The sequence below is a fragment of the Mustelus asterias genome, unplaced genomic scaffold, assembly GCF_964213995.1.
Source record: "Mustelus asterias unplaced genomic scaffold, sMusAst1.hap1.1 HAP1_SCAFFOLD_113, whole genome shotgun sequence".
NCBI lineage: Eukaryota > Metazoa > Chordata > Chondrichthyes > Carcharhiniformes > Triakidae > Mustelus > Mustelus asterias.
In genome coordinates, this window is record NW_027590154.1 from 560,760 (window position 1) to 582,316 (window position 21,557).

At 45.6% G+C, this 21,557-nt stretch overlaps 1 protein-coding gene across 1 annotated transcript in view; it reads left to right on the forward strand.

Annotated features, from left to right (window-relative positions):
• Nucleotides 1-8,809: 8,809 nt before the first annotated feature.
• Nucleotides 8,810-21,557, forward strand: part of LOC144484499 (uncharacterized) — a 62,398-nt gene continuing 49,650 nt past the window's right edge. The window contains exon 1 of the mRNA XM_078203019.1: nt 8,810-9,600. Within this exon, the coding sequence (XP_078059145.1) occupies nt 8,810-9,600 (791 nt within the window). The remainder of the gene's footprint in view (nt 9,601-21,557) is intronic.

Here is a 21,557-nt window from a genome sequence, read left to right on the forward strand (position 1 = left end):
GAGTTCACACTGAGGAGAGACCATTTAAATGCTCAGACTGTGGGAAGTGTTACAAATGTTCTGGGGAACTGATGCACCATCAACGTGTTCACAGCAATGAGAGGCCATTCACCTGTTCCATGTGTGGGAAAGGATTTACTCAGCAATACAAACTGCTGACACACCAGCGAGTTCACGCTGATGAGAGACCTTTTACATGTCCAGACTGTGGAAAACACTTTAAAAGTTCCCAGGACTTGATGCAGCATCAACCTGTTCACACTGACGAGAGACCGTTCAGATGCTCTCACTGTGGGTCTGCATTCAAGCGATCGTCTCATCTCACTGTACAGCAGCAAATTCACACTGGGGAGAGGCTGTCCACCTGCCCTGAGTCTGGCAAGGGATTTACTCAGTCATCCGTCCTTCTGACACACCAGTGTGTTCAAACTGGGGGGAGACCATTCATCTGCTCTGAGTGTGGGAAGGGATTCCCTTCCTCATCCAAACTTCTGATGCACCAGCGAGTTCACACTGGGGAGAGGCCGTTCACCTGCTCTGTGTGTGGGAAGGGATTCACTCAGTCATCGAACCTGCTGACACACCAGCGAGTTCACACTGGGGAGAGGCCATTCACATGTGCTGAATGTGGGAGGGGATTTGCTTATTTTTCTGTACTGATGAGACACCAACAAGCTCACAAACAATGACAATGATTGGATTTTGCTGTCAGTGACGTCCAGGATGATGTTCGTTGGGGTCTGTTGGATGATGTCAATAAATTCCAGCCAGTTGTTTGGGCTAATATTGTGGATAAAGGTCAAATAAATCAGTTTTATATTACTATTTTTACTATTTTTATATTGAACACACTGTGTTGCATCTATTTAATGTCTCTAACTCACTTAAGTTAGATAAATCACCAGGACCAGATGGGATGTACCCCAGGTTACTGTGGGAGGTGAGGGAAGAGATTGCTGATCCTCTGGCGATGATCTTTGCATCATCAATGGAGACGGGAGAGGTTCCGGAGGATTGGAGGATGGCGGATGTGGTTCCGTTATTCAAGAAAGGGAGAAGAGATTGCCCAGGAAATTATAGACCAGTGAGTCTAACCTCAGTGGTAGGTAAGTTGATGGAGAAGATCCTGAGAGGCAGGATTTATGAACATTTGGAAAGGAATAGTATGATCAGAAGTAGCCAGCACGGCTTTGTCCGAGGCAGATCATCCCTTACGAGTCTGATTGAGTTTTTTGAAGATGTGACTAGACACTTAGATGGGGGAAGAGCGGTAGATGTGGTTTATATGGATTTCAGTAAGGCGTTTGGTAAAGTGCCCCATGCAAGGATTATGGAGAAAGTGAAGGGGCAAGGGATACAAGGGGATGTTGCTTTGTGGATTCAGAACTGGCTTGCCCACAGAAGGCAAAGAGTGGTTGTAGATGGGTCTTTTTCAGAGTGGAGGTCGGTCACCAGTGGGGTGCCCCAGGGATCTGTTCTGGGACCCTTGCTCTTTGTGATTTTTATAAATGACCTGGATGAGGAAGTGGAAGAATGGGTTGGCAAGTTTGCTGATGACACAAAGGTTGGAGGTGTTGTGGATAGTGTGGAGGGATGTCAGCAGTTGCAACGAGACATAGATAAGATGCAAGACTGGGCAGAGAAGTGGCAGATGGACTTCAACCCAGATAAGTGTGTGGTGGTTCATTTTGGCAGGTCGAATAGAATGGAAGAATATAATATTAAGGGTAAGACGCTTGGCAGTGTGGAAGAACAGAGGGATCTTGGGGTCCGGGCTCAAAGCAGCGTCACAGGTAGAGGCTGTGGTTAAGAAGGCGTGTGGAATACTGGCCTTGATCAATAGAGGAATTGAGTTTAGAAATCGGGAGATAATGCTGCAGCTGTAGAGGATCCTGGTCAGACCCCACCTGGAGTTCTGTGCCCAGTTCTGGTCGCCTCATTACAGAAAGGATGTGGAAGCCATAGAACGGGTGCAGAGGAGATTTACGAGGATGTTGCTGGGATTAAGTGGTATGCCTTATGAGGATAGGTTGAGAGAGCGAGGTCTATTCTCCTTGGAGAGGCGAAGGATGAGAGGTGACCTGATAGAGGTGTGTAAGATGTTGAGAGGTATTAGAAACATAGAAACCCTACAGTGCAGAAGGAGGCCATTCGGCCCATCGAGTCTGCACCGACCACAATCCCACCCAGGCCCTCCCCCCACATATTTTACCCGCTAATCCCTCTAACCTACGCATCCCAGGACTCTAAGGGACAATTTTTAACCTGGCCAATCAACCTAACCCGCACATCTTTGGACTGTGGGAGGAAACCGGAGCACCCGGAGGAAACCCACGCAGACACGAGGAGAATGATAGAGTATTGATAGAGTGGATTCTCAGAGGCTTTTACCCAGGGCTGAAATGATTGTCATGAGAGGCCACAGGTTTAGGGTGCTGGGGAGTAGGTATAGAGGAGATAATAGGGGTAAGTTTTTCACTCAGAGGGTGGCGGGTGCGCGGAATCGGCTGCCGGTAGTGGTGGTGGAAGCAGATTCGATTGAGTCTTTTCAGAAACTTTTGGATAGGTTCATGGAGGTTAGTAAGATAGAGGGTTATAGATGAACCTAGAAGGTAAGGAAATTGTTCGGCGCAACTTGTGGGCCGAAGGGCCTGTTTGTGCTGTAGCTTTTCTATGTTCTATGTTCACTTTGGATCCTTTTGAAGGGCTCTCCCTCTCCCCTGTCTTCTCCATCCTTACCTCCAACAACAAGTGTGAGGAGTGCATGGAGCTTCTTTGTCACTAAGGTTGAGGGGAGGTGATGGCCTAGTGGTATTAACACTAGACAGTTAACCCAGAAACTCAGCTAATGTTCTGGGTACCAGGTTTCAATCCCACCAGGGCAGATGGTGAAATCTGAATTCAATAAAACATATCTGGAATTAAGAATTTACTGATGACCGTGAAACAATTGTCGTAAAAACCCATCTGGTTTAATGATGTCCTTTTGGGAAGGAAATCTGCCGTCCTTGCCTGGTCTGGCCTACATGGGACTCCAGAGCCACAGCAATGTGGTTGTCTCTAAAATGTCTGAGCAAGCCACTCAGTTGTTCATGAAGGCAGCTCATCACCACCTTCTCAAGGGCAACTTGCAATAAATGCTGGCCATGCAACAACATCCATGTCCCACAGATGAAATAAAAAAAGCTGCCTCTGTCCCTTCCCTTCCTCCCACGAGCCCATCCTTGACCCCAGTGTCTTTGTTCCCCTCCTGCCCATCTCTCATTATGACTTCCAAAATCCCTGTCATCTCCCAAATCTCTGCCCATATGTCCTGAAATTCCCTGTGTGAATCCCTCTGATTACATTTGTCTTTCACACAGTATTAAACAGCTCTTACCAAAGTCTCAAATTACTGTGTGAATATGACTCGGGTAAGTTATCTGTCACTGTCCTTCTCAGCCAGTCTGCAGTTATTGACACCATTGACCAAACCATCTTCCTCCAGTGCCTCTCCATTATTGTCCAGCTGGGTGGGACTGCACACTTCGGATTAATTTCTTATCTGATTATAGCCAGAGAATCACCGGCAGCCACTGTGATTATTACAGACAGAGAGCAAGTGAATAGAGGGAGCAAAGTAAATGGGGAAAAGAGACGGTGAGAGTGAATGGGATGGAAGTTCGTAAACTGAGACAAAGAGAAACAGATTGAGACAGAAAATGGGGTCAACATTGTTCCTAAGAGAAGAGATTAATGCTTTTCAAACCTTCCTGATCATTATAACTTATCAATTTCTGTAAAATATTTTGAGTGAATGTAACAAGGCCTGGATATGAGATTCTGAAACTCCCTCCCTAACTGTCCAGATTAAAGGTGTTTGTTAAGGTCTGTCTCTCCAAACAAGGTTTTGGCCATCCATCCTAATATTGTGCTCTGTGACACAGTAATTCTAGTTGCTGATCTATCAGTAATGGACTTGCTGCCGTCTGGAACAAAACTGTTTTCACCACTAAGGCTCCGCTGTGATGTAATCGTCTCTATGACATCATCACAGCAGGACTGGATGACATCATCAGAGTCCATTGTTTCTGAATGATCCACATCAATAACAACAGGAAATACTCATCAAGCTGAGCACATTATCTAGACTGACACTGCAGTCTGACATTGAGGGACTGCTGCACTCTGACACATAGTGTCCTTCACATGGAGTTTGTGGAGGCTCTGGGCACAACCTTCCAATCCTTCTCATAGAGTTGTGGTGCCAAAAGGCTGAGAGATTGTAAACGTAACATCCCTGTTCAAAAAATTACAGAACAATCATCTCAACATCAGCGGTGGAGAAAAATGAAATCAATAATCTGGGGAACAATCAACTGGTACTTGGAAAAGTGTGGATTCTTATTTTCTGCATGTTCTGTTTTAATACTGAAAACTTCCCGGATCTCAAGGCTGGAAAATACATTCTGGAAGGTCATCCCCCCATTCCTCTCTCTATCCCTCCTCCCATCCCTCCCTACAACAAGAACCATTCACTCTGCACAGCAGTTTCACCCTCATTGCCCCAGTCTGCATTCCAGCCATTATCACATCCACTCTGCTCCCAGATACTTTACACCATTAGATATTACAATTCAAACTTTATAATCTCTCCAGTTTAATATTTGTTCAGACAGCAGACAAACCATCAATTCCACTCCCACCCTGAGCTATGGGGATATATTTATACATTATCTCATTTCACAATAAAACTCACACTGAGTTTCAGATTTGCTGCAGTTATTTTAATTTTCCCAGCAGATTATTTGGAGTGAGACTGACATCAACTTTTCATGGTCTCAGTCTGTCTCTGTGTTTGTGAGAGTGTCTGAGATAGTGTGTGTGTCTGAGTGTGTGTATGTATGAGTGTGTATCTGTGCGTGCTGTGTGTGTGTTTGTGTGAGATTATAAAAAGATAGAAACTAAAAGCAGGAGTAGGCCATTCGGCCCTTCGAGCCTGCTCCGCCATTCATTTTGATCATGGCTGATCATCGAATTCAATATTCTGATCCCCCTTCTTCCCATACCTTTAGCCCCAAGAGCTATATCTAATTTATTCTTGGAATCATATGTATGTGTCTGCATTTTTCTGAGTATTTGTGTGTCTATGAGTTTGTCTGTATTTGTTTCCGAGATTGATATCAGTTATGAGAATAGATTCGTCTGCATTAAAATATATTCAAATAAAAATAATAGGAATAAGATAAATACAGCAGCACAATCCTCCAACAAGATCCTTCAGGAATCTGAGAATTCAGTGATTTCCCAGGCAGAGGCCATTTACCTCACATCGCCACAAGAGGGAGCTCCCTGGCTGTATTTGTATGTTCACTGCAGCAGGAGCGGGTTCCGTTACACAGTGATATGTAACAGAGCAGAAATCCAGGGGAACTGGATTAATTGTTGGATTACACAGTGATATGTAACAGCAGCAATCCAGGGGAACTGGATTAATTGTTGGATTACACAGTGATATGTTACAGAGCAGAAATCCAGGGGAACTGGATTAATTGTTAGATTACACAGTGATATGTTACAGAGCAGCAATCCAGGGAACTGGATTAATTGTTGGATTACACAGTGATATGTTACAGAACAGAAATCCAGGGGAACTGGATTAATTGTTAGATTACACAGTGATATGTTACAGAGCAGGAATCCAGGGGAACTGGAGTAATTGTTGGATTACACAGTGATATGTAACAGAGCAGAAATCCAGGAGAACTGGATTAATTGTGTGTTTGTGTGTGTGTGTCCCTGGGCACAGTTCCCAGAGAGTTTAAAATCTTCTTACAGCTAGCCAATTCCTGATCCAAACCGCTAAATCACCCTCAATCCCATGCCTCCGTATCTTCTGCAATAGCTTACCGTGAGGTTAGAGTGTTAAAATCTGAAATAAAACAGTCAACGCCACAAAGAGTCAACAGGCCCGGCAGTTTGTGTGGAGGCAGAAACAGAGTAAAACACAGTTAAACATCCATATGAATCAAGAGCAGCAGTAGACCTTTGGGCTGCTCTGCTCCAGATAAGATCCCGGCTGATCTGACTGTGGCCAAAACTCCACTTTCCTCTCAAGAATCCAATGAATCAACCTTAAAAATATTCAATGACTCTGTCTCCACTGCTCTCTGGGAAAGAGAATTCCACAGACCAAAGACCCTCTGAGAGAGAAAAAACATCTCATTCTCTCTCTTTCAGACGTCTTAAATCCAGCTCGCTCCCCAGAGCCACACAGGGAAAGCCAGACCCGTGAAGAAAGGAGAGAGGGAGGTGGAGAAGAACAAAATAAAAAATCTGCAAACTGATAACATGATTCACAGCCCAAGACCAAAACGAGTGTTAATGGGACAAGTAAAGACACAAAAGATGATCTGGATGAGGTGTAAATAGCCGGTTAGCAATAGTCTGAATGCAAAGTAAAGAAAACAAGAGGGAAATGTGGTGAAAAAAGCAACAACGAAACACAGAACACAATGGGGGCAGAGATTGTGGTGTAAAATTGTTGGACTCAGTTTTGTTCTGAAGGCTGTAAAGTGTCTCTTTTAGTTGCAGGAAATATTATATTTCCCAGTTCCGATGACAGGTCACATTCAGTCTGTTTCTCTCTCCACAGAGGCTGCCTGACTTGTTGAGTATTTCCAGCGTTTCCTGCTTTATGTCACAGAGAATGTCGAAGAATTGTTACACCCGGAACAGATGTCTCTTCCTCGGGACACTCCAGCTCGGGTCAGGGTGGGGGGATAATGTTCACTGTTTTATATTTGTGTCTGGTGCGAGTAATATCTTAAATTAAATGGAGAAGTTTTTTAAACTGAGGAGAGTAACTGAAACTGACTTTAAACAACGTTAACAAGCCCGGGCTGCTGGAGAAACATTTAGGGATTTGTGAGCAGTCAGTTCCGGCTGGTTTGAAGTGAAATCCTGTCGGTGCTGCGGCAAATCTGAACTCAAACCAGACAAACTGGAACCGCTGGGTTAGAGATTCCGGGTGTTGGGATGTGGAGGCTGGGGGAGGGGGAGATGGCGGTAAAACTCTGAGCCTGAGTTTAGACAGGGTGAGCGGGGTAAAGGGGAGGAATGACAGAGTTAATGTGGGAGTCAGGGACAATAGCAGAAGGTGGGAATCTCTGGAAAGGAGCAATGGGGGTAAAGGCCTTCACAGAATGCGTGTTTAAATGAAGATAAAAGCAAAATACTGCGGATGCTGGAATCTGAAACAGGAAATGCTGGAAATCTCAGCGGATCTGACTGCATCTGTGGTGAGAGAACAGAATTAATGTTTCCAGTCTGGATGGTCATAGGTGCTGCCAGAAATGCTGAGGTTCTCCAGCATTTTCTGTTTGTGTTTAACTGAAGGTTCAGCAGGGAAACAAGCAGCGATTTCACACACACTAAACCCAGGGAGAGGGGGTGACCCAGGATAAGGGACAGGCGCAGCTCAGTGAGGCTCTGCAAAGTCCAGCAATCTGTCCACATTGAGAGCTTAGAGCGCCAAGGGGGAGGGGAAGGACACACTATTTGGGGCACAGCAGGAGGTCACCTCTCCCCCAATTCTGTGGTTCCACAGACCCTCCCACACCTGGGCAAGGTTGGCTCAAGGTGCAGGAAGCTGCAAGCTGAGAGGCTGAGCTGTGAACTGGGCCGGGTTGGGGGTTTGAGTGACAGTCCTGGGGCGATATCAGGACAGGAACAGCCACAGATTCCCCCTTTTTCCTGGGACGTTTCACTGGAGCTGTGTTGGTGAGTGTTTGTAATCTCTGTCTCACTGTCTCGGTAATGGGGGTGGGTTGTAGATTGCTGTGAGTGTTAGACTAAATAACCTCTCCTCATCATGCCAGTTCCAGTCTGCAGACTCCATTTCTCAGTCCAGTCTGCTGCTCTGTCTCTGTCTCTCTGTACTTTGCTGCAGTGCTCCACATTCTGAGCAACATCCAGCCCATTGTTATCACCCGAAATTTGCGGCAAACTCCCTTCACTGTGGCACAGTGGTTAGCACTGCTGCCTCGCAGCGCCAGGGTTCGACTCCAGCCGTGGGTGTGTGACTGTCTGTGTGGAGTTTGCACAGTAAGGGTACAGAATATATTGTTGCGGTTGCAGGCAGGGTGAAGAGAAAGGTCAGGATGGGGATTAGCAGAGTAAGTGCGTGGGGTTACTGGGATAGGAGGTGAGCCTGGGAAAGATGCTCTCAGAGTCAGTACAGACTCGATGGGTAAAATGGCCTCTTTCTGCACTGGAAGGATTCTATGATTAGTGAATTACGGTGAACAACTTTTGAATGGAGGGATTTCTGAGGCGCAGAGCATTGTGGGAAATGTGACCGCCATTAGTCAGTGCCTGACTCTAGATGTTTCATTATAGACTGAGGGCAAGTCAGAAAACCGAGCCCTCAATTCTGTTTGTGACTCTTACAGGTTGCCTGGCCTGTTGAATATCTCGATGATTTGTTCTTTTTGTCCCAGATACAGTCTCTACAGAAGTTCCTGTGTTATTCTTTTATAGGTTCGAATTTAGAAACACAGTTAGGAGCCGGTTTGAATCAGGCTGCGTGTTGGATGCAGAACTCCGTTCCTGGCCTCCTGCGTGTTTTTTTTTATTGTTGCTTCGGTCTGGACTCTATTCATCATCTGTCTCTGTGGTTTCTCTCTCAATCCCCTTTTATCTGTTTTAAATCAGTTTCACAGGGACTAGAAGGGGACGATTTGCAGTCAGGAAACTGAAAGTAAATATCATATCAAGAACTGCCAGAGTCGTCTAATTTATCATAACTGAATATCAGTGGATTTTGAACATGGAAGGAAAAAGCACTATTCAAAGTGGAGAGAAACCGTACACGGGTTCTGTGTGTGGACGAGGCTTCAGCCGATCCTCTGGCCTGTCAAAACGTAAGTGCAGCCACTCCTTGGAAAAACTGTGGAAATGTGTGGACTGTGGGAAGGAATTTAATTACCCATCCCAGCTGGAACTTCATCGGCGAAGTCACACTGGGGAGAGGCCGTTCACCTGCTCTGAGTGTGGGAAGGGATTCACTCAGTCATCCCACCTACTTGCTCATCAGCGAGTTCACACTGATGAGAGACCTTTTAAATGCTCAGACTGTGGGAAGTGCTTCAAGCATTCTGGGGACCTGATGTCCCATCAACGTGTTCACACTGATGAGAGACTGTTCAGGTGCTCTCACTGTGGGATTGGGTTCAAGCATTCACATAACCTTACTGTGCACCAGCAAATTCACACTGGGGAGAGACCATTCACCTGCTCCGAGTGTGGAAAGGGATTCACTCGGTCATCCAAACTATTGATACACCAGCGTATTCACACTGGGGAGAGACCTTTTAAATGCTCTGACTGTGGGAAGTGCTATAAAAGTTCAGGGGAACTGATGTCCCATCAACGTATTCACACTGATGAGAGACCGTTCAGGTGCCTTTACTGTGCTACTGGGTTCAGGCAATCAAATCACCTCATTCTACACCAGCGCATCCACACTGGGGAAAGGCCATTCACCTGCTCTGAATGTGGGAAGGGATTCATTCAGTCCTCCAGCCTGCTGAGACACAAGCGAGCTCACACTGGGGAAAGGCCATTCACCTGCTCTGAGAGTGGGAAGAGATTCACTCGGTCATCCTACCTGCTTAGACACCAAAGAATTCACCAGTAACCACAGTGATTGGAATCTGCTGTTAATCCTATCCAGGACTGTAATACGTTCATTGCGTTTGTTTTTGTTGATGTTAATGAACTCCAGCCAGTTATACTGTTTAATATTCTGAATAAAGGTCAAATCAATTATCTTTGTGTTCAGTGCTGTGAATCTTTTTAATATCATCAGCACAACTGAATTCCTTCTGAGTTGCTTTCCCTTTGTCCCTCTTCCATCTTCACCTCCCCACAAGTGCTCATTGGGAATAAAACTCACAATCTTCTTTGTCACTAAGTTTGAGACAATCCAATCAGCTGTCTCTACTGCTTCCCTCCTTCCCCTAACCCACTGGACCAAACCTCCTCTAACGCTCCCCTTTGTCTGAGCTCTGAACTCTCATCTTTCTGCAGTTTCTCTCCTGCCTCCCCTCATGTCCTCTTAGAGCTCATCTTGTCCATGAGACCCACCTCTTGATCCCTCAATCCTATTCCCACTGAGCTATTGACAGCACAACTTCTCCATATCAGCTGATATTGTCAATATCTTCCTCTCCAAATTCAGTATCATCACCCAATTCTCAATAACATTTCTTTGACACATGCCTTTGTAAACTACCATCCCATCTCCCTTTCCTCTCTAAAGTTCTTGAATGTTTTACCTTCCACATATTGTAACTTGTTTTTCCTTTCTCACTGTGTAAAGTTTATTTTGTTTGTTCAGAATGTGTGGAATCTTTTGCCTTTATTCACTTGTTAAGTGTCTTGAATCTCCACCTTTCTCTATTTTATACAAACTCACCCAAATCTAAAAACTATTTTGTGGGAATTGGGGGAATAGAACAGAAGATGGGTTTCTGCTGCTAAGTTACAATTCCAGCTGATGTTACTTCTGGGCAGGAAGGTCCCAGAATAAAACCCTGGCTCAATTGACCGTAACTTTTACCTTTTTGTTTTAGAAATGTGGGTGAACAGAGTCACTGGACGGACAGTTAGCTTTTAACAAAAATATTTATTAAACATGAAAATATTGACAATAACACAAGACTCCTTCATTCCACACAATCACAGTGAGGGCGCTCCCTCTTGTGGCGAAGTGAGGTAAATGGCCTCTGCCTGGGAGATCACTGAATCATGATGTGGAGATGCCGGCGTTGGACTGGGGCAAACACAGTAAGGAGTCTCACAACACCAGGTTATGGTCCAACAGGTTTATTTGGTAGCACAAGCCACAAGCTTTCAGAGCGCTGCTCCTTCATCAGGTGACTGGGAGTTCTGTTCACAAACAGGGCATATAAAGACACAAACTCAATTTACAAAATAATTTTTGTATTTTGTAAATTACATTATTTTGTAAATTGAGTTTGTCTTTTTGAGGTTGTTATGCTGAAGCTTTATGAAGCACTGTTTAAAGCACAATGGGAGTATTGTGTTCATAATCAGCCAGCACACTTTAGGAAGGATGGAATGGTCCTTGAGAAGGTGCAGAGGAGATTTACCAGAATGGTTCCAGCACTGAGGGATTTTAACTCCAGAGTCAGCTTCGAGAAGCTGGAGTTGTTCTCCTTGGAATGAAACAGGCTAAGGGGAGATCTGATTGAGGTGAACGCCATTATGACAGGTTTAGATCAAGTGGATAGAGAAATTGGGCAGGATCTACAGAGACCGCTGGAGGTTGTTGGTAAATGTAACCTTTTATTGCACATTTTTCTAATGATGTACAGAACAAAGCTCAGCACGAGGCTTCACACAGAACCATCTCTCAGCAGACTCTTATCATCTGATCATACATCACCGTGCAGAATATTTACACATTTAACATTCACCCTTTACACTGCACCAAGTCTTTAGTCAGCTTTCCTAACATCCCCTTCTTTGACTCAGTGTCAGTTGTCTGATTTGTCAGTTAATGTTTCTGAGATTCACCTTGGGACACTCTCCTATATTAAAGGTCTGATGTAAATGAAAATTATTTTAAAATCACGTTGTGACAGACTGGGGAAGTCAGGATTAAAACAATATCTAGGTAAATGGAGTTAGGTCACAGAGCAGCCATGACCTCACTGAATGACGGAACAGGCTTGAGGGATAAATGACCTCCTCCTGTTCCTGGTAAACTTGGACTCAGACACCAGCTGATGAATGGAAAGTGATGGGAGAACTGGGGAGAAGAGACTTCATCAGAAACCAGCACTGGAGCAGAGTTAGAGAGTGGGAAAGGCCCAGGGAGAAACTACACAGGAACTGGAGGAGGTCATTCAGCCCTCTGAGTCTGCTCTGTCATTCAGTTAGACTCTGGCTAATCAGATCATCAAGATTTATTTGATTCTATTCTGTAGATTAAGCAGCAGCTCAGTTTTATGGGAAATTAACATCAGCAGAAACAAACTCCAACTGTCACAATGGGAACATGTGAATTAGGAGCAGGAGAAGGCCACTCGGCCCCTCGAGCCTGCTCCACTATTCAATAGGATCCTGGCTGATGTGATTGTAGCTTCAACTCCACTTTCCTTCTTACCCCTCATACCCTTTGACTCTCGTCAATCAAGAATCTATTAAATTCAGACTTCAGAATATTCAGTGAGCCAACCTCCACCACTCTCTGTGGAAGAGAATTCCACACTGTAACAACCCTCTGAGAGAAAAGGTTTCTCCTCATCTCAGTCTTAAATGGGAGACCTCTTATTTTTAAACTGTGCCTCTAGTTCTCCTCTCTCTACAATCAACATCCACTCTGTCAAGTCCCCTCTGAATTTTATATGTTTCAATCAGATCCTCTCTCATTCTTCTAAACCCCAATAGATACAGGCCGAACATGTCCAACTTTTCCTCGTATGATAATTCCCTCATCCCAGGAATCAGTCAAGTAAACCTTCTCCGAACTACTTCTCACACAAGTCCTCTCTTAAGGAGACCAAAACTGTACACCGTACTCTAGATGTGGTCTCACCAATACCCTGAACAAATGCAGCAAAACATCCCCGCAATAAACAACAATTCATTTACCTTTCTAATCATTTGCTGTGTCCACGCACTAACTTTTCCTGATTACAGTACCAGGACACCCAGATCCCTCTGTACCTCAAAGTTCTGCAATCTCTCTCTCTGTTTAAATAATCAGCTGCTTTTCCATCCATCCTGTCCAAATGGACAAGTTCACATTATCCAAAAATCTTGTTCCAGCTGCGAATGTTTTACCCACTCACTGACCCTATCCATATCGCTTTACAGGCTTGTTATGGTCATTCACATCTCACTTTCCGACCTACCCTTTGTGTTATCAACAAATTTTGATCCTGTCATCCACATCATGAAAATAGTTTGTCAATAGTTGAGGGCCCAGCACTGATCCCTGTGGCACTCCACAGGCTACACTTTGCCATCCCAAAAATGACTTGTTTCTCCCTCCTCTCTGTTTCCGATTAGCTCATCAATCCTCTATCCATGCTAATATAATGAATCAACGTGGATGGGACGCTAATATGCTTTATGCTACGAATTCGTATTTAGTGTGGTAAACATTGATGTGGCACCTTGTCAAATGCCTTCTGGAAATCTAAATACACCACATCCACAGGTTCCACTTTATCCACATTGCTTGTCACTTCCTCAAAGAAATCCAATACATCAATTAACATGATTTCCCTTGCACAAAACCATGTTGACTCTGCCTGATTGCACGGAGATTATCTGTGTCCCACCCCAGTCTCCTTAATAACAGAATGAACATGATTCAGTCCTGCATGGGATTACTTATTTACTAATTACTTAAATAATAGATAGATAAATAAATGAACATGATTCAGTCCTGCATGGGATTACTTATTAATTACTTCAATAATAGATAGATAAATAAATAAATAAACATGATTCAGTCCTGCATGGGGTGAGCAGCAACAGCAGAATCCAATCCCTGCAGTGACTTGTGAACTTGCTGGTGTCTCAGCAGATTGGCTGACCGAGCAAATCTCTTCCCACATACGGAGCAGGTGAACGATCTCTCTCCTGTGTGAATCTGCTGGTGTCTCAGCAGGTGGGATGATTGAGTGAACCTTTTCCCACACATGGAGCAGGTGAATGATCTCTCTCCAGTGTGAATTTGCTGGTGTCTCAGCAGGTCCTTAGTGCTTTTAAAACTCTTCTCACACTCAGAACATTTAAAAGGTCTCTGATCAGTGTGGACCAGTTGATGTGCAATGAGCTGGGGTGGCTGAGTGAATCGTTTCCCACATGTGGAGCAAGTGAAGGGTTTCTCCCCAGTGTGAATTCGCTCGTGTATCAGAAGCTGGGCTGAATCAGTGTATCCCTTCCCACACACACAGCAAATGAATGGTTTCTCCCCGGTGTGAACTCGCTGGTGTCTCAGACAGTGGGATGAATGGGTGAATCCCATCCCACACACCGAGCAGGTGAACGGTTTCTCCCCAGTGTGAACTCGCTGGTGTGTCACCAAATCCTGTTTACTTTTAAAGCTCTTCTCACAGTCAGAACACTGAAATGGTCTCTTATCAGAGTGAACTCGCTGGTGTGTTTGCAGCTGGGATAAACGTCCGAATCTCCTCTCACACACGGAGCAGGTGAATGGCTTCTCCCCAGTGTGAGTGCGCTGATGGACTTGTAAATCATTTTTACTTTTAAATCTCTTCTCACAGTCAGAACATTGAAATGGTCTCTGATCAGTGTGAACAAGTTGGTGTGTCAGAAGGTGGGATGACTGAGTGAATCCCTTCCCACACACTGAGCAGGTGAACGGTCTCACCGCCATGTGAGTGCGCTGGTGTCTCAGGAGGTCCTTTGTGCTTTTAAAGCTTTTCTCACAATCAGAACACTGAAACAGTCTCTGATCGGAGTGAACTTGCCGGTGAATCAGGAGGCTTGATATAGCATGACATCCCCTCCCACATTCGAGGCAGGTGAATGGCCTCTCACCAGTGTGAACACGCCGGTGTGTATAGAGGCTGGATGAGTAAGCAAATCCTTTCCCACACTCAGAGCAGGTGAACGGCCTCTCTCCAGTGTGAATGCGATGATGAATATCCAATTCGGATGGGTAATTGAATCCCCTCCCACAGTCCCCACATTTCAATGGTTTCTCTGTGGAGCGGGTATCCCCGTGTGACTCCAGATTGGATGATGAGTTGATGCCTTGTTTACACAGAATGTGTGTCGGGTCACTAATCACTGAGAATTGTGTGGGTTTTTTCCAGCCTGTTTAAAGCTCTTTCCACATTCAGCACAACAGAAACTCTCAGGTGTGTGTGTGTCTTGGCACTTTTTCAGTCACACTGATGTTTGAAATCTTCACCCACAAACAGAACAAACATTTCTCCTTCTGTAGACAAAGGCTGACGATATTCAGTTTCCGATGAATTAAATCACTGAAACAGAGCTTGATTTGAAGTTTGTTTTGAGTTTCACATCTGTAAATCCAGCTTCAGAATACCCTGTAAAAACAGTTTACAAAAGTCATCACTTTCAGTCCGGGATAGAAACTCTGAACAATTCTAGTTTCTCCGGAACATTTTTTTCCTCTCGTCGCCCCCTAAAACCCCTGTTCCCTGGGCTGAAATCCGAATCTATCTCCACCATCTCTTCCCCCACTCCCAGTTTTCTCCCTCCCTCTCCTCTGTCTGGATTCAGTTCTCCAGCTGCTGTCTGCAGACTGACAATAAAACCAATGGGTCTTATTGGGGGTGTTGGGGCCTCCAGCGGGTGTTTGTGAATCCTCCCCGCCCACCTCCCAGGGTTTCCTTCCTTCCCAGAGATCAGAGTCCTCATTGATTTGAGGCCAAAGTGTAACCTCTTATTTATTGTCCCCCTCCCCCATCCTCTGATGTGAACCATCCTCCAGTGGCTGAGCCAGGATGGGGCCGTTAACCTGGGCCTGTTCCCGGGAGGGAGGGAGGGAGAAGCCCCGCAGCTGCAAACCAGGGAGCTGACAATGATTCTGAAGGGTTTGCGGATCCACAAAGAGTTTCCAAATCCTCCCAGCCACCGCCTAACGCTGACTCCGCTTCTCCGGGACAAACAAGCGCCAAGGCCAGCAATGACACTGCGCATGCTCCACATCACAATGCCCAGGTGCTGATTGACGGCAGCTCTGGACCAATAGGAAGAGGGGGCGGGGCTGGAGGACCGAGCGGGAGCGGCTGGTCCTCCAACCAATCGGAGTGAATGAGGGGCGGGGCCGGGCTGCGAGTGAAGCATGCGCAGTGTGAGGGATGGCAACGTAAGAAGCTTCTGTTGCTCTTCCACAATTAATGAGGTGAGATTGTCGATGCGGAGGGTGTGAAGAACCGGGCGGCTGGTCGGGAGTTTTCTGAAACGTGTTCTGTAAACAGCAAGCCCCCAAAACAAACGGACCGCAGTCATTTACAATGAACGTGTCCGTAGTTCTTCAGATTCGGCCCGAGTTAGCGTACGCCATCTTTATTCGGGGCAACATGCAGCAGAAGGCATGCCTGTCCGCCATCTTTGTAGGGGGCAATGCTTCATTCAGATACAATTCAACCCCTCGTTCCTGCTCCACCATTCAATAAACTGATTTCAGTCTCCACTGCGCTCTGAGGTAGAGAATTACACAGACTCACGATTCTCAATGAAGTAATTCCTCCTCCTTTCTATTTAAATCTGCCATCCCTTAACCTATAACTATGGCCTCTCATTGCAAAATGTCTAACAAGGGGGAATATCCTCTCCACATCTAACCTGTCAATCCATTTTAACATCTTCAATAAGATCTCCTCTCATTCTTCTAAACTCCTCTCAATCTACTTTACTGCAGCTCGATAATCTCCACCCTCACATTGTAACTTTAATCCTGCATCCCTGGAACCATTCTGGTAAATCTCAAAGAACAAAGAAAATTACAGCACAGGAACAGGCCCTTCGGCCCTCCAAGCCTGCACCGACCATGCTGCCCGACTGAACTAAAAGCCCCTACCCTTCCGGGGACCATATCCCTCCATTCCCATCCTATTCATGTATTTGTCAAGACGCCCCTTAAAAGTCACTACTGTATCTGCTTCCACTACCTCCCCCGGCAGCGAGTTCCAGGCACCCACCATCCTCTGTGTAAAAAATCTGCCTCGTATAATCTCCTTTAAACCTTGCCTCTCGCACCTTAAACCTGTGCCCCCTAGTAATTGACTCTTCCTCCCTGGGAAAAAGCTTCTGACTATCCACTCTGTCCTTGCCTCTCATAATCTCCTCTGCAATCTCTCAAGGAGCCTCACATCTTCCATAATGTGCCGTGATCACTGGTTTGCACAGAACCGGATTGCAGAGAAACTAGAGAAAGGGAGGATTTTTGGTTTGTGTGGGAAAAAACTTCAGAGGCAATTTGGCCGAATGGGCCTGTGGAAGGGAGCGAAGCAGCAGAAGCATCTGATCAGATTGTCTCAATCTTAGTGACAAAGAAACTCCATGAGGTTCTCAGACTTGTTGGAGGTGAGGATGGAGAGGATAGGGGAAAGGGAGAGCTTTTCAATAAGGAACTGACTGACGTGTAAATCCTTCCCTTTCAATCCCCTGACTGGTGTCGGAGATAATAAAAATGCTCAGAACACTTGTGTGTTTAACACAAACCTTATTTATTTGACTTACATTCAGAAAATCAATCACTATAACTGGGCTGGAGTTGATTAACCTGCTCTGTAGGAATTCTATGAACATCACAGAAACAAACCCCAAAGCATATGTTTCTATCCTGGATGTGATTTACAAATCACTGTGTTTCTTTCTATTTCAGGAGAAAAAACATAATTAAACTAAATCAAATAAATTGAGGAAAAAATGAAGGGAGCAGCCCCTGAAAGGGATACCGCCTTAAACAAAAAACAAATTACGAATGAAACTTAAAACATCACAAAGAATGTAGAGTGGCAGGTAGTATTCAGGAAGCAGCGGGGCTGCGGAAGGACTTGGACAGGTTAGGAGAGTGGGCAAAGAAGTGGCAGATGGAATACAATGTGGGAAAGTGTGAGGTTATGCACTTTGGAAGGAGGAATGGAGGCATCGACTAATTTCCAAATGGGGAAATGCTTAGGAAATCAGAAACACAAAGGGACTTGGGAGTCCTTGTTCAGGATTCTCTTAAGGTTAACGTGCAGGTTCAGTTGGCAGTTAGGAAGGCAAATGCAATGTTGGCATTCATGTCGAGAGGGCTAGAATACAAGAGCAGGGATGTATTTCTGAGGCTCTATGAAGCTCTGGCAGACCGCATTTGAAATACTGTGAGCAGTTTTGGGCCCCGTATCTAAGGTACGATGTGCTGGCCTTGGAAAGGGTCCAGAGGAGGTTCACAAGAATGATCCCTGGAATGAAGAGCTTGTCATATGAGGAACGTTTGAGGACTCTAGGTCTGTACTCGTTGGAGTTTACCATTTATATAGATGATCTGGAGGAGGGGACGGAGTGTAGGGTAACGAAGTTTGCAGACGACACAAAGATAAGTGGAAAAGTGAATCGTGTGGAGGACGGAGAAGATCTGCAGAGAGATTTGGACAGGCTGAGTGAGTGGGCGAGGATATGGCAAATGGAGTATAACGTTGATAAATGCGAGGTTATACACTTTGGAGGAAATAATAACAAATGGGATTACTATCTCAATGGAAACAAATTAAAACATGCTACCGTGCAAAGGGACCTGGGGGTCCTTGTGCATGAGACGCAAAAGCCCAGTCTGCAGGTACAACAGGTGATCAAGAAGGCAAATGGGATGTTGGCCTATATCGCGAGGGGGTTAGAATATAAAAGCAGGGATGTCTTGATGCACCTGTACAGGGCATTGGTGAGGCCGCAGCTGGAATACTGTGTGCAGTATTGGTCCCCTTATATGAGGAAGGATATATTGGCATTGGAGGGAGTGCAGAGAAGGTTCACCAGGTTGATACCGGAGATGAGGGGTTTGGATTATGAGGAGAGGCTGAGGAGATTGGGTTTGTACTCGTTGGAGTTTAGAAGGATGAGGGGGGATCTTATGGAGACTTATAAGATAATGCGGGGGCTGGATAGGGTGGAGGCGGAGAGATTCTTTCCACTGAGTAAGGAAGTTAAAACTAGAGGACACAGCCTCAAAATAAAGGGGGGTCGGTTTAAGACAGAGTTGAGGAGGAACTTCTTCTCCCAGAGGGTGGTGAATCTCTGGAATTCTCTGCCCACTGAGGTGGTGGAGGCTACCTCGCTGAATATGTTTAAAGCGCGGATGGATGGATTCCTGATCGGTAAGGGAATTAAGGGTTATGGGGATCAGGCAGGTAAGTGGTACTGATCCACGTCAGATCAGCCATGATCTTATTGAATGGCGGGGCAGACTCGAGGGGCTAGATGGCCTACTCCTGCTCCTATTTCTTATGTTCTTATATGGGGGGATCTTATTGAAATTTACAGGATACTGCGAGGCCTGGATAGAGTGGACATGGAGAGGATGTTTCCACTAGTAGGAAAAACTAGAACCAGAGGGCACAACCTCAGACTAATGGGACGATGCTTTAAAACAGAGATGAGGAGGAATTTCTTCAGCCAGAGAGTGGTGAATCTGTGGAACTCTTTGCCGCAGAAGGCTGTGGAGGCCAGGTCACTGAGTGTCTTTAAGACAGAGATAGATAGGTTGTTGATTGATAAGGAGATCAGTGGTTATGGGAAAAAGGCAGGAGAATGGGGATGAGAAAAATATCAGCCATGATTGAATGGCAGAGCAGACTTGATGGGCCGAGTGGTCTTCTGCTCCTATGTCTTATGGTCTAAATAAAATGTGATTAAAAGGCACCCCAGGCCCCACGGTGCCCAATGAGCGAGGCTTTCGACAGTGCCAGTAGACACCACATGCTCCCTCTCTCAGGATACTAGGTTGTGAATGTAGAGGTGGTAGAGGGGTGGACAGTCGAGTTGGACAACTCCTGCGGTCACCCCACTGCTTGACCCTGTTGATGGCACGTTTGGCCAGGCCCAAAGCAGGCCGAGCAATCCATTTCAGGGCAATTAGGGATGGCCCACATCTGACAAATTACTAAAAAAGTTTAAAAGGTCTTCCTTCTTTCTCGCCCCTCTCTGCACAGGATGTCACTATGTTTACTCATGAACTTGCAGGTATCTGAACAACTTGGTTCAATTAACAAATCCTTTCACACCGTGTGCAGGTTAATGCCTTCTTCCCAGTGCGAAATCCCTGTTGTACAGTGAGTTCAAATGATTCCCTGAACGTGCCCCACAATGAGAGCACCTGAACAGTACCTGGTCAGCATGTATCTGTTAATGGAACACAGGTTCTTTCCTCAGGGTGAACAGACTGTTGGAATGAACAAGTGAATCCATTCCCCCACACAGGGCAGGTGAACAGCTTCACCCTGGTGTGAACTTGCTGGTGTCTCAACATGCTGAATGACTGGGTGAATCCCTTTCCACACACTGAGCAGATGAATGGTCTCTCCCCAGTGTGAACTCTCTGGTGTTTCAGCAGGCTGAATGACTGGGTAAATCCCTTCCCACACACTGAGCAGATGAATGGTCTCTCCTCATGGTGAACTCGCTGGTGTGTCAGCAAGCTGGATGACTTAACGAATCCTTGCCCACACTCCATGCAGATGAATGGTCTCTCCCCAGTGTGAATTCGCTGGTGTTCAGTGAGGTCAGATGATCGCTTGAATCCAGACCCACAGTGAGAGCATCCGAATGGTCTCTCGTCAGTGTGAACTCGCTGGTGTCTCAGTAATCTGGATGACTTAGTGAATCCTTTCCCACACTCCATGCAGACGAACGGTCTCTCCCCAGTGTGAATTCGCTGGTGTTCAGAGAGGTCAGATGATCGCTTGAACCGAGTCCCACAGTGAGAGCACCTGAACGGTCTCTCGTCAGTGTGAACAACTTGATGGCGCATCAATTCCCCAGAACTTTTATAGCACTTCCCACAGTGTGGGCACTGAAATGGTCTCTCCTCAGTGTGAACTCGTTGGTGATCCATGAGGTGACCTGGTCGAGTGAATCCCTTCCCACAGATGGAGCAGGTGAATGGCCTCTCCCCAGTGTGAACACCCTGGTGTCTCAGCAGGTGGGATGATTGAGTAAATCCCTTCCCACACTCAGAGCAGTTAAACAGCCTGTCTCCAGTGTGAATGTGCTGCTGAGTTTCCAGCTTTACAGAATAATTGAGTCCCTTCTCACAGTGCTCACAGTTCCAGGGTTTCTCCATGCTGTTCATATCCTTGTGTCTCTCCAGGTTGGAGGTAAAGTTGAAAGCTTGTCCACACCCAGAGCATATGTACAGTTCCTCTCCGCTGTGAACGGTGCTTTTTTCTTCCATGGTCACAATGCGATGATGATATTCAGATAGCGATAAATTGGGTGACTCCGCTGGACCTGATGTGATGTTTGGTTTCAATTTCCTGAAATTGAAAAAAGGCAGTGAGAGAGAACCCACAAAAATACAAAGGCAGGTTGTGACATTGAACTGAATAAATCTGGTCATTTGTGGGGCCAGCACTGGGAAAAAGTGACCATGAAAGCTGTTGGATTGTCTCCCTCAGGGAAGACACAAGTCACTGGTCGAGGGAGAGAGCGGGAGTTAGTGCGGTGAAGGACCAAACTCTTTAAACAACTCAGATCACCTGTCCTAATACCTCCTTATGTGTCTCAGTGTGAAGTGTTGGTTTGTAATGTTAAAAGTGCAATATAAATAAAAATTGTTATGATTTGGACAGATGTCGCCATTCCTTCATCATCACTGTCTGAAAATCCTGTAACTCCCCCCTCACCAAGCAGCGGTTCAAGATGACCAAACACCATCTTCTCCACAGGTAACTGGGGATGGGGAATATTGGCTGCTGATCTAGTTAATGACACCCAAATCACAAAAATAAATTTTAAAATATGTAAAATAGATTAAAAGCATCAATGGAAATACT